General features: G+C 50.6%; 1 protein-coding gene across 13 annotated transcripts in view; it reads right to left on the bottom strand.

Moving 5' to 3' along the window:
- The window catches only part of Fnbp1 (formin binding protein 1), a 118,946-nt gene continuing 106,628 nt past the window's right edge, over nt 1–12,318 (bottom strand). For 6 of the 13 annotated variants that reach the window (XM_051167062.1, XM_051167067.1, XM_051167069.1 and 3 more), the window contains 5 exons: nt 10,112–10,221; nt 7,577–7,709; nt 6,979–7,100; nt 6,600–6,739; nt 3,865–4,192 (listed from right to left, as the gene is read on the bottom strand). In XM_051167062.1, the coding sequence (XP_051023019.1) occupies nt 4,014–4,192; nt 6,600–6,739; nt 6,979–7,100; nt 7,577–7,709; nt 10,112–10,221 (684 nt within the window). In that variant the 3' untranslated portion in view covers nt 3,865–4,013. Of the gene's footprint in view, nt 620–3,864; nt 4,193–6,599; nt 6,740–6,978; nt 7,101–7,576; nt 7,710–10,111; nt 10,222–12,318 lie in introns of those variants that run through there. The other 7 variants (XM_051167068.1, XM_051167063.1, XM_051167066.1 and 4 more) reach the window with 2 other exon arrangements.

Raw genomic sequence — 12,318 nt, 5'->3', positions numbered from 1 at the left:
CCCGTCCCACCATAGGGGTGGACTATAGAAGGTGTCGGGGCTGAGATGTTGGAGAACAGGTGACCAAGGAGGGGCTGAGGCAGCAGCCTCTGGAGAGGACACATTTGATGAGTCCCAAGAGAAACACGGATGACAGGTGGGCGCTCAGTCCACCCGATGCACAACTGGCCCTTCCTTGTCTGGATTCTTGTTAGTTACCAGGAAACCGGCGGCGACGGTTGACAAAGGCACAGTGTGAAATGTGCAAGGACTGGCCAGGTGATCTGCGAGTGGACTGGGAGCCCGGAAGGAGCAGGGACACACAGGCACAAGTCCAGCCATCTTTGTGGCCTGTGTGGGTGGGGATTGGAGTAAAGTGGACAAGCCCTGTGTGGGGCTGAGGAAGAGAAATGCCCCCTGCCAGTACAGTAGGCAGAGGGAACGGCAGAGCCACAGGAGCATGCTGTGAAGGAGAAAGGGAGGTGGGAGGGACGTGGGGACCCAGCTTGCAGAAGGGCTGGAGGATGCCCAGCCAGCCTGGGTGGTGCCGGAAGCCTGTGGGGGACAAGCGGGCTGGATGATGGTGGCTCCCAGGGAGGATCACGAGGGAACTCTGGCCATGTGCACCGCCTTTAAGAACCTACGACACAAAAAGAAAGAAGAAAAACCCTGGGTTAGAAAGAGCAGCAGGTGAGAGGCAGGCATTTTGCCAGTGGCAAGCTGCTTGCCTAGAGAAAGGAGGGGTCTGAGGAACCGTTACCAGAGTGGCTCTGCCGTGGGGAGCTTTCAAGGCTTTAGTCTCCTGTTTTGAGACAGGATCTCATGTAGCCTAGGGTGACCTCGGATTTTATATATAGCTGATGGTGACCTTGGACTTATGATCATCCTGACTCTACTTCCTATACTCTGGCATGAAAGGCCTGGCTTTTTATTCCCCATCTTTAGCTGGCCCCACTTCTGGAAAAAAAAAAAAAAAAAGAAAGAGAAAAAAGAGCAATAAGTTTGCCTGCTTTTTCATCTTCTCAACAAACTGAAACTCTGTGTTTTATTTTATTTTGTCCAGGATGGGGGGAGGAAGCTAAAGGGCAGATTCTCTCTCCCACTGTAGCTGTAGGTCCCTCTGAGTAGGACGGACCTTTGGCGGGAGGGGAGTCTAAGGCTGCCAGAAAGCTCTCCATCGCCAGAGGCTAGCGAAAATGCAAGAAAAGCAGACGCTCCAAGCCCTGAGGACAGGATGGGTAAGAAGGGAGGCAGAATTATTTAAGAGGGGCGGCGGAAAAAGCATTTGGCTGGAAAATTCCTCAGTACTAGAGAAGAAAGAGTTAAATATCCATTGCAAAGAATAACATTCTCCAAAAGGAGGGAAATCACTTAAAATACACAGCACGGAGAAAAAGAATAACATTTATTAGAGAGGCGAATATGAGGGCACAACTGGGGGGAATGACAGGCAGATTCTTTTCTCTTAGGGTAAGAATAGAAAGAAGCAGTCATGACAGCTGTATTCAAACTTACTCAGAGGCCAGGGGTTTACAATAAACTCAAGTGTGCAGCAGCCAGCCAGGGGACCTAGCTACAGTGCAAGAGTCCAGGGACCTCCCCAGCAGTTATAAAAACAAAAAGGTGGTTAGGCAGAGGAATAACAAATAAAATAGACAGGTAAAGGCTAAAACAACACTGTTCTAAGGCATCCTTTAGTTTTTCAAATTGCAATATATACAAATCCACTCTGTGGGGCGGGACTACGGATATGTTTGACAGAAAGGGACGTCCAAAGTGACACTAGCGCAACAAGGCTCGGAGGAGTCTAAGCAATTTGGCAACAATTAAGCGCATCATTGATACTGCACACACAGAGAACGTGCCCTGGCATCATTTTTTTTTTTTTTTAAACCAAAGAGGTGCTTTGAGTTTCTGGGAGTCAGGGAGCAGCAGCCGGGCCCATAGGGTTTGGAGGTGGGGGGGGCGGGGGGGGGGGTGGGGAGTGGGGGGAGGGTGGGGGGGGGGTTGGAAGAGTCTAGAAAGAGAATGCTACAAGACTGCTCAGCTCTCTCCTCCTGACTTATTTACTGTCTGTTGTTTTGAGACAAGGGTTCACTATGTAGTCCTGGTAGGCCTGGATTTCACTACATAGACCAGGCTGGCCTTGAACAGACAGAGATCTGCCTGCGTCTGGCTCCCAAGTGCTGGCATTACAGGTGTACGCCACCATGTCCAACTGTCTATAGTTTTTTACATTGATTTGTGTGTGTGTGTGTTGTGTGTGGTTGTGCACATGTGCCATGGCGTATGAAGGTCAGAGGTCAGTTTTGGGGAGTTGGTCCTTTCCATGTGAGTCCTACAGACAGGAGACCTGCAGGGGGCACTGAGACTCTGCCCATAAAGGGGCTCCAGAAAGGCTGGCTTTAAAGACACTGTGACAACAAAAGTTACTCAAAGGAAATATGAATTATAAAATGATGTGTATTAAAAAAAAATATATCAGGCAGGCTGGGTCAGCTTCCTGATTTCTGAGACTGTACTAAATAGTGACGTGTGGCTGCTGGGGCCTTGGGGTGGGCATGGGGACCTCTTTGTACCAAGAGCCAGTAAAATATTTATCTCAGCAAAATCATGAGGCTGAGGCAGGAGAATTGTGAGTTCAAGGCTAGCATGGGTTACATAGCAAGACACAGCACACAGACACACACACACACACAGACACACACACACACACACACAGACACACAGAGACACACACACACACACAGACACACACACACACACACACACACACACACACACACTAGTTGGGCATGGTAATGCTTTTAATCCCAGCACTTGGGAGGCAGAGGCACGTGGATTTCTGAGTTGGAGGCCAGCCTGGTCTACAGATCGAATTCCAGGACAGCTAGGGCTGCACAGAAACACTGTCTCAAAAAACCAAAACAAACAACAAACACAAAAAAGAAAGAGTTAGCTGTGGACGGATCCCTTCTGACCCATTCACAGCTGGCTCGTGGTGACCTCAAGGTGGGCTATCAGGACGGACACTATTCAGACCTGGACTTGGCAGCTGCTTCTGCATGTGACCAGTGTCACTGTCACGCTCTCCCCTTCAGCATCAGTACCAACTTAAAATGCAAATTCTCACATGGCCCAGATTCCTTTCAAACACTAAGACCGTTGACTTTATTCCAGCTGTAGTTAGCCGGATTAAATGTGCCGGAAATGCCAAAAATGTCTAGTAAATTCAAACGCTGGGTCCTATAGATGCCAAAGATTAAAAAGAAAAAGAAGGTCTTCCACTTAAAAGGGGCCATTGCTCGCAGCGGCTGATGTACAGCAACTCCGGCCGCTAACAGGAATAGAACCAAGTTTGAGAAATATCACGCTCAGCTTGGGCACCCAGTTGCTGGACAAGCTTGTCGCTCTAGCACCAGCCCAGGTCCATCGGATGGAGCCAGAAGGCTAATGCCAAGTCACAATTAAATCACTCAAGGAGGACACCTTCCTGGATCTCTTTTGGTTGTTTGGGACACTCAGCGGGGAACTGAGCTTCGGCTTTTAGGGCACTCAGTGTGGGCACCAAGAAAATGTTCCCAGCTTCACTCGAGGGCAGGGAGATGTTACTTACTCCCATCGATGACGTGACACAGGTAACTTCTGTTTATTTGCTCTTACTCTGTAGCCCAGACTAGCTTGAAACTCATTGGGATAGCCCTCACCCAGCCTCTTGAGTGTTGGGATCACAGGCACGAGCCACCGCCTTACATTTGTTTAAAAAAAAAAAAAAAAAAAAAAAACTACATGTTTTGTTGAAGGGGACGGCAATGCTGATCAGATTTCAAACGACACAGTAGTGAGCTGGCCACTGGCAGCTCTGCACGGAGCCAAAGTTGGACAAGCGAACTCAGGCACAAGACGGCCCCCTCAGGTCCCCCCAAGTGTCTGCGTCGCTTGCTTTCTGCTGGCCTCTTGAAGGCCTGTAACAGCCACAGTGGTGGGGAGAGACAACTCCAAACGCTTTGCAGGGTTGGTTTGGTTTAAGTGGATTAAATATAAGTCTTAGCACCTTTGGCGTTTTTGTCCAAATAGACTTCGACGTAGGAAGTCGGGACGTAGCCCTCCTCGTCTTCGTTCCTGCGGATGCGGGTCCACCCGTCGCCCTTGTCCTCCTCAATCACGCTCAGCATTTCTCCTTCCACTACGGAAATGGTGCCTTCGTTCTGACCTAAAGGAGTGTGGGAGAGCTGTCAGGTCCAGGGCAATGCCAGGAGGGCCCTTGGGTGAGATCTGCACAGAGAATGCCCCCTTGGTTGGTCCTCTGATGCATGCTGGGTCTCTGCCCCTGCCCTAAGAGGTTTCCTTCTAGGTGTCTCTTTTTGTCTGTGGACCCTTCCTCAGGTCCTCCGAGGGTCACCTCCCCAACCTTTGCCTCCACACAAGCTCTGGTGAAGTCTAAGCCACTCTCCTCAGGGTTTCTCTTGTGGCAGGGGGCAGGGGCAAGGGTCCTCTCTCATCTCTTTCCTCTTCTGGCATTTTTCTGGAGTCAAGGTTCTACTTTTCCTACTGCCTGTAGGATAGTTCCCCCTTGTGTCACCTCGACCCTAGAAATGTAGCCCAGGGGATCTGGGTTCAGCCATCAGGATGGCCTTGGTTCTCTCTCTCTCTCTCCCTAATTTTATTTATTTATTACATATATAGTGTTCTACCTGCATATACACCTGCAGGCCAGAAGAGGGCACCAGATCTCATTATGGATGGTTGTAGGCCATCATGTGGTTGCTGGGAATTGAACTCATAACCTCTGGAAGAGCAGCCAGGGCTCTTAACCTCTGATCCATCTCTCCAGCCCGGCCTTGGTTCTCTTCTCCTTTTGTTTGTTTGGTTTTGTTTTTTGAGACAGGGTTTCTCTGTGGAGCCCTGGTTATCCTGGACTAACTCTGTAGACCAGGCTGGCCTTGAACTCTGTCTCTTCTTTTTCCTCAGCTCTGCCGACTACCATATGGCTGTGTCCTCTTCTTAGCCTAGGCCCCCAGGCAGCTCTCTAAGATCATTTAAAAGCCACAGCTGATGTGCGGAGCCTGTGATGGTTGGTACACCTGATACAACTGGAAAAACCACCTGGGAGGAGGTCAGTGAGGAGCTGTCTACAGTAGATTGGCCTGTGGGCGTGTCTGTGGGAAGCTGTCTCTCCTCCTCCCCCAAAGCAAGGTTTCTCTGTGTAGCCCTGGCCATCCTGGAACTCTCTCTGTAGACCAGGCTGGCACTGAACTCCGAGATCCGACTGCCTCTGCCTCCAAATGCTGGGATTGAAGGCGTGTGCCACCACGCCCCGCTAAGGAAGTGGTCTTAACCACCATAACTGGGGGGAAGCCCCAGCCTGAAGGTTGACCCTACCTCTCCCTGGTTGGGCTATGGCTGAGTAAGAGTAAAGGCTGGCTTAACACAGGCGTGACCAGCTGTTCACCGGTCTGCCTGGGCTCCCCTGCTGTGACCGCCTAGGGCCTGGAACTGTGAGCTAAAATAAATCCTTTCTCCCTTGACTTGTTTTTTGTCAGATTTCATTACCGCAACAGTGCTGAACTGGGGCAGGGGCAAGTGGTTTAGGCAGCTGTCAGCAGAGCCACTGTGTGTGTGTCTGTGTTGGGGTGGGGTTGGTCGCCAAAGGCTCTGAGGCTCCTGTCAAGGCGCTCCTCCTAGGGCTTCCCACAGCCCTGAGCCCTGACTGCGTCTCTCACAGCATCTTTGTAGCTCGCTAGATGGCGTCCAGGTATGTGGTGCTGATGCTGCACCCCGTTTCCTGGCTGATCCCTCATAAGGGACAATGGTGTACCCGTCAACCACTTTAACGCCATCAGTAGCTTCCTGGTGCTGGCTAGTGCTGGCCAATTAAAAGCTAATACTTCTTTTTCTCACCCAGGTACTTTACTTCCCACCCTCAGATGTATGTGAGAGCGAGATGGTGTGAGTGTGTGTAAATGTGTGTTTACGTGTTTGTGTGTAAGTGGGAGAGACTGTGTATGAGTGTGTGAGCACCGGTGTGTGTGAAGTGTATGAAAGGTGTGTGTGTAGGTGTGCATGACTGTGTTTAAGTGTGTGTGTGAGATGTGTGTGTTAATGTGCGTGTTTAAGTGTGTGTGTGCATGTGTGCGCGTGCGTGCACCCACGCGCGAGAGCGGGCATATAGTGTGTGATGGTCAGAGGTTGATGCCAGGTGCCTTCTGAATCATTTTCCATCTTATTTACTCATTTAGTTTTCTTTTACTGGGGCTGGAAAGATGCCTCAGTAGGTAAGAAGAGCCTTGGCTGCTTTGGCAGAGGACCTGGGAGTCGGTTCCCAGCCCCCACATGGTGGCTCACAACCATCTGTAACTCTAGTTGCAGAGGATCTGATGCCTTCTTCTGGCCTCTGCAGGCACCAGGCACTAACAGGTTCATAGACACACACGGAGGCAAAGCACCCATAGACATAAAATACATAATTTTTTCTATAATTTTATCATATGAATGTGTGTGTGTGTGTGTAAGTGTGTGTGTGTGTGTGTGTGTGTGTGTGTGTGAGAGAGAGAGAGATATGAGATACTTGGGAGAGTCAGTTTGGGAAGGGCAGAAGATCTCCCCACGGGCAGCTGTACCTTCAAACGTGTAGAGGGCCTTGCAGGTCCCTATGGCAGGAAGCGGCTCCTCGTCATCAAATTCATCGTCAAAATCCGTAGCCAGCACCTTGAGCTCGCTCTCCTGGCTTTGCTCCTCTGTGTAACTCCCATCTGGGCTGCTCAAGAGACGAAGACACACAGCCACTATAGCGACCAACCTGGAGATGCGGCTCCGCCCACAGCACTGTGGAGCCATGCTCAGCCTTGCTGCAGGAGCTAAGGCACCTCAGATCACCAGCCCAAACTGAGCTATTTGCAGTGTGGGAAGAATCAGAGGCGATGAGGCTCTGATCCTATGTTCAGAATCTCAAAGCCAGACTGCCCCTGTGCCAGAGGCAGGCCCTCACAGGTACTGTACCTCTCCCGGTCCTGGGCACAATTAGTGACCGGCTGCTGTGTCTGGCCATCGTACATTCCACTCTGCCGTCGTGACTGCTCACTCCGAGCTGGGAGTCTGCCTTCCACCTCAGCCAGCCAGGCCTGGAAGCGAAAGCCACAGAAGACATGAACCCGGGGCTGGCCTAGGCTAGCTCATGACCTGTCAGGCCTTAACTCGGGGCTGGACGGTCACTTAAAGCCGACCCTGATGTCTCAGAGCCTGCACTGGCTGGCTATACGGGTGGGCTCCCAGCCAACCACTTCCTTCTCCTGCAAAGCTGGGGAAAGGGCGGGGGGGGGGTGGGGGTGGGGACCAAATTTCGCATGGCAGACAGCAGGCACTCTGGGCCACACTCTTGGGCAGCCATGTAATGACAGATAAATTATACTTCCTGTGGCCCTGAGGTCACCCTGGGAAACCCCGTGCCCCAAGGCATGTCAGTAGTCTGGGTTTTCCTTTCCTGGGACACAGCCCAGCAGTCCCAGAACACCTACCACTGAAAAGGTGGGAGGTGGGGGCTCCCCCAGGGGCTTCCCAGAGACACTTCCCCCTCCCTGCATCTTCCTGTTCTCCGTACCTCAAACTTCTGTGTCTCCAGCCGCAGTTTTTCTATGTTCTGGGTGACTTCAGCGAGTTTGTGGTCCAAACTGGCCGGGTCTCCCATCTGAGGGTTCTTCAGGTAGACATCTTTCATTTTGGTGATGGCATCCCTGAGAAAGACATCAGAACAACATGGGGGCTGAGGCGAAAGCCAGTAGTGGGGGTTTTCTCTGGCTGCATCAACAGCCCACATCCCTGACGTCACAGGCTTCCCACCACCTCTTACCGTATTTGCCTGTAAAACCAAAAGCGGCTGTGAAAACCCATCATCCTGCTTGCTTGGTGACACTGGTGATCTCAGCACTCAGGAGGTCAAGGCAGGAGGCTAGCCTGGGCTATATAATGAGACCATCCCTTCTCTCCAAAAGTTCACTGATTTTAGTGTGTGCATGCGCGCGCGCGTGTGTGTACATGTACATTCATGTGTGTGTGTGTGTGTGCACATGGAGGTCACATTGAGAGTCTTCATCTATCTCTTGTCTACCTTTTCCTTTTCTTTTAAAAAAAAAAAAAGCTCTATGTGTGTGTGTGTGAGTGCAGGGGAGGTGCCTACGTCAGTACACAGAAGGCACAAGAGGCAGTCGTGTGTCCTCTTCACTCTTCACCGGGAGATCCCACTGACTCTGCCCACCGCGGCGGATCCCCTTGAGTTCAAGGCCAGCCTTTGGTCCTATGACTTCAAAGCACGTGTTTGTAAGTGCAGAGGCGTCTCTCCAGCCATTCCCCCTGTCCTGAGAGACAGGGCCTCTTACTGGCTGATCAGCGATGGGGCTACAGACCTGCCCTGCTGTGCCTGCCTCTTACATGGGCACTGGGGATCAGAATTTGGATCTATTTATTTATTTATTGGTTTTTTGAGACAGGTTTCTCTGTGTCACCTTGGCTGTCCTGGAACTCACTTTGTAGACCAGGCTGGCTTCAAACTCACAGACATCCACCCGCCTCTATCTCCCAAGAGCTGGGATTAAAGGCGTGCGCCACCATGCCCCACTATTCTCTTTGTTTTTTGTTATTTTATTTATTTATTTTATTTTATTTTGTTTTTTTTTTCAAGGCAGAGTTTCTCTGTGTTGCCTTGGCTGTCCTGGAACTCACTTTGTAGACCAGGCTGTCCTCGATCGCACAGTGATATGCCTGCCTCTGCTTCCTGAGTGCTGGGATTAAAGGCCTGCGCCACCACGCCTGGCTTGTTTTTTTTTTTTTTTTAGTTATGTGTGGAGGGTGTGTGTGCACATACACATAAGTGCCCACTGAGGCCAAGGGCATCAGATCCTCCTGAAGCTGGAGTTCCTGGGTTGTCAGTCACGTGATATGGGTGATGAAGGTAGAGCTCAGATGCTTTGCAAGAGGAAATACGTACTCTCAACCACAGATCCCCGCTCCCATCCCACCTTTCTTTGCTTTTCTTGAGATAAGGTCTCACTCGGTAGCCCAGGCTGGCCTCGCTGGTCAGCAATTTTCCTGCCTCTCACTCACACCACATGGCTTTTCTTTTCTACCTGTGATAACCTTAACCTGCTGTCCCTTCCCTTCTGTCATGAGGTGCCTCAGTTATCTCACTTTTGCTTTTTTGTTTGTTTGTGGTTTTTGTTTGTTTTAACTTGTTTTAAAAAATCTGTGTATAAGCCAGGTGTGGTGGCACATGCCTTTAATCCCAGCACTCAGGGAGACAGAGCAGGTAGATCACTGTGACTTCCAGGCCAGCCTGGTCTATAAAGGGAATCCAGGACGGCCAAGGCTACACAGAGAAACCCTGTCTGGAAAAACCAAAAATAAATACGTAAAATAAAATAAAATAAAAATTGCGTATGTGTTTGTGTGCCTGCTTCTCTGTGTGTGCGCTTCCTGTGTGCAGTACTCACAGAGCTCAGAGCCCCTGGAATTGGGGTTACAGACAGGTGTGGCCACAGTGTGTGTGTTGAGAAAGAAACCCTGGTCCTCTGCAAGGGCGGCAAGTGCTCTGATGGACTAAGCCATGTTTGCTCCTATTGTTTTGAGACAGGGTCTCACAATCTAGCCCAGGCTGGCCTCGAACTTGTGATCCTCTGCCTCAGTCTAAGTGATGGGATAACAGATGTACCATCATGTGTAGCTTTTTAGCTTTCTTTGTAGTATGTAAAAAGAGCTACGTATCTCTTTCTACAACCTCATGGTGGCTCACCCTTTTAGTCCCAGCACTCGGGAGGCAAAGGCAGGTGGATCGCTGTGAGTTCGCGGCCAGCCTGGTCTACAAAGTGAGTCCAGGACAGCCAAGGCTACACAGAGAAACCTTGTCTTAAAAAAAAAAAAATACCGTCTCAAAACAAACAAATGTCACAATTTCAGGATACATAAGATGTAAATATTTTTATATGTGCTGTGATTCAGTAGACACAATCGGCAGAACAACTGTCTGACGTGCATGAGGAGGCCCTGAATCCACTTTCGAAACTGAGCTCGGGTTGTGTGACAGGGCACAGAGATCTGTCCGTCTGTCCATCCGTCTATCTGTCCGTCCGTCTGTCCGTCCTACCTCTGATCTGTCTCCTTCTGGATCTCTTTATTGAGATCGTCAACTTTCTGTTGCAGCTTTTTCCTCCTCTGCTCAGGCGGCAGGTTGCTAAAGTCTTCTGGCGTGGCACCCTGCAGACACAAACATAAGTGAGAAGCCAGGGAGCCCTGAGGCGCTTCAGGGCAGGAGAGGGCACACCAAGCCTGCAGACCTGCTTGGGCTTCCCAGAACCAGCTGTGCTCTCCTGCCACACCAGCTGAGATATGAAAACCGAACACATGCAAACCTCAGGAGTCCCACAAACAATTGCGTGCCATCTACAAGGGCCGGAGCAGGCGAGGCAGGAGCAACCACACCACGGGGAGGAGAGACGGAGGAAATAGGTCTGACCCGGAAGGAAACCCATAGACAAATTTAGAGACCACTTCATTTGCATTTTTGACTAGTCCCACCCAGGGCAGAAGTGCAGGAAGTGACAATTCTGTAATGTTGTGCCTTCGTCTCTGCTCTTTCCTTAGTTGAAGCACTCCTTCCTGTCTCTCCTCTCAAGGCTGAGGCCGAACTCCCACCCCTGGGAAATGGCAGATGGGCTATCATTTTTCCTTGAGGTTTTGAGCAAAAAGTATGATTTAAAAAACAAACATCAGCCGGGAGTGGTGGCACACGCCTTTAATCCCAGCACTCAGGAGGCAGAGGCAGGCAGAGCTCTGTGAGTTCGAGGCCAGCCTGGTCTACAAAGTGTGTCCAGGACAGCCAAGGCTACAAAGAGAAAGCCTGTCTTGAAAAACAAACAAACAAACAAAAAACCAAAAACCACCCACTTCCGGTGTTACTTGTCACTCACTGGGACCCCAGAATTACTTCCCACAGGGTACAAAACCAGATTCCCCTGCTTTTCCTGTCAGAGTGTATTTTAACATCACCCCCACTTCTTTTCTGTAGGATTGAATCTGGGACCTATGTGTACTAGGCAAGCCTTTACCACTGGACCACAGTCTAAAACTCATGGTGATCCCCCTGCCTTAGTTTTCCAGGTACTGGGATCATATAGGTGTAAACCATTACTTCCGGCTCTTGATTCCCTTCCCCCAGTTTAAAAGATTCTATTTTAGGGTTGTTGTGTGCATGCTCACTCACGTGTGTCTGGTGTGTGCAGAGTCCAGAGGAGGGCGAGTTATAGGTGATTATGAGCTACAAGATGTGGGTGCTGGGAATGGAACTTGGGTCCTCCATATTCTCCTAACTACTGAGCCATCTCTCCAGCCTTTCTCTCTACCCCCCCCCCCCCCCCGCTTCTTCTACCTTTTAGCTCTGGCTTCTGTAGCCGGGTGCTTGCGTACAGATAGGCTGGCCTTCCATCTGAGGCAATCCTACAGACTCAACTTCCCAAGCGCCAGGGCTGCACTACTTCTGCCTGGGACTCTGCCTTTGTACAGTGCTGTGAGTGAAGCCCGCAGGAGCTGGTCTCCCTCCCAGGACCGCCTCCTTGCTCGAGAGCCACAGCATCACCGGGCATCACTGTAGTACAAGAGCTTTTCCTTAAGAGAGGCCATTTCGCTGGGCGTGGTGGCGCACGCCTTTAATCCCAGCACTCGGGAGGCAGAGGCAGGCGGATCGCTGTGAGTTCGAGGCCAGCCTGGTCTACAAAGCGAGTCCAGGACAGCCAAGGCTACATAGAGAAACCCTGTCTTGAAAAAAAAAAAAAAAAAAAAAAAAAAAAAAAAAAAAGAGGCCATTTCTATACAGAATGAAATATATTCAAGGGGCCTAGAGAAAGCCAGGACATTTACAAGAGTTTTTTACTTGAAAGCTGCAATTCTTTTCAAACAAGAGCGAGACTGACTTGGGGACAAGAAGAAAGGGGGCCCAGAGAACGTGATTCTGGAACCCAGCTGGATTTGCCAAGCGGCTTACTCGGGGCTTGTGACAGAAGCTTCAAGGCCGATTAAGAGAAGCCGATGGCTGGGAAGCCGGAAAATACTTTGCTTCTTAGGCCACGTGGAGATCAGCGCTCTGGTCCCAAGACACCCTCAGTGTGTGCGATGGGTATGTGAGCACAAGGGGTCAAGGGTTAAGGGATCTGCGCTACTCCTGTCACCAAGCAGGAAGAAGCACCTCCCTCAGCTTGAGCACAGCTTTAAGGCAGTCTTCCTCTCCCATGAGCGCTGTTTGAAAACTTCAGTGTCTACCTTTCTCCTTGCTCTATGTAAGCACTGAGCTTGTGGGAA

Source organism: Acomys russatus, chromosome 24 (assembly GCF_903995435.1).
Source record: "Acomys russatus chromosome 24, mAcoRus1.1, whole genome shotgun sequence".
Lineage (NCBI taxonomy): Eukaryota > Metazoa > Chordata > Mammalia > Rodentia > Muridae > Acomys > Acomys russatus.
This window is presented reverse-complemented; position numbering and strand designations above follow the sequence as displayed.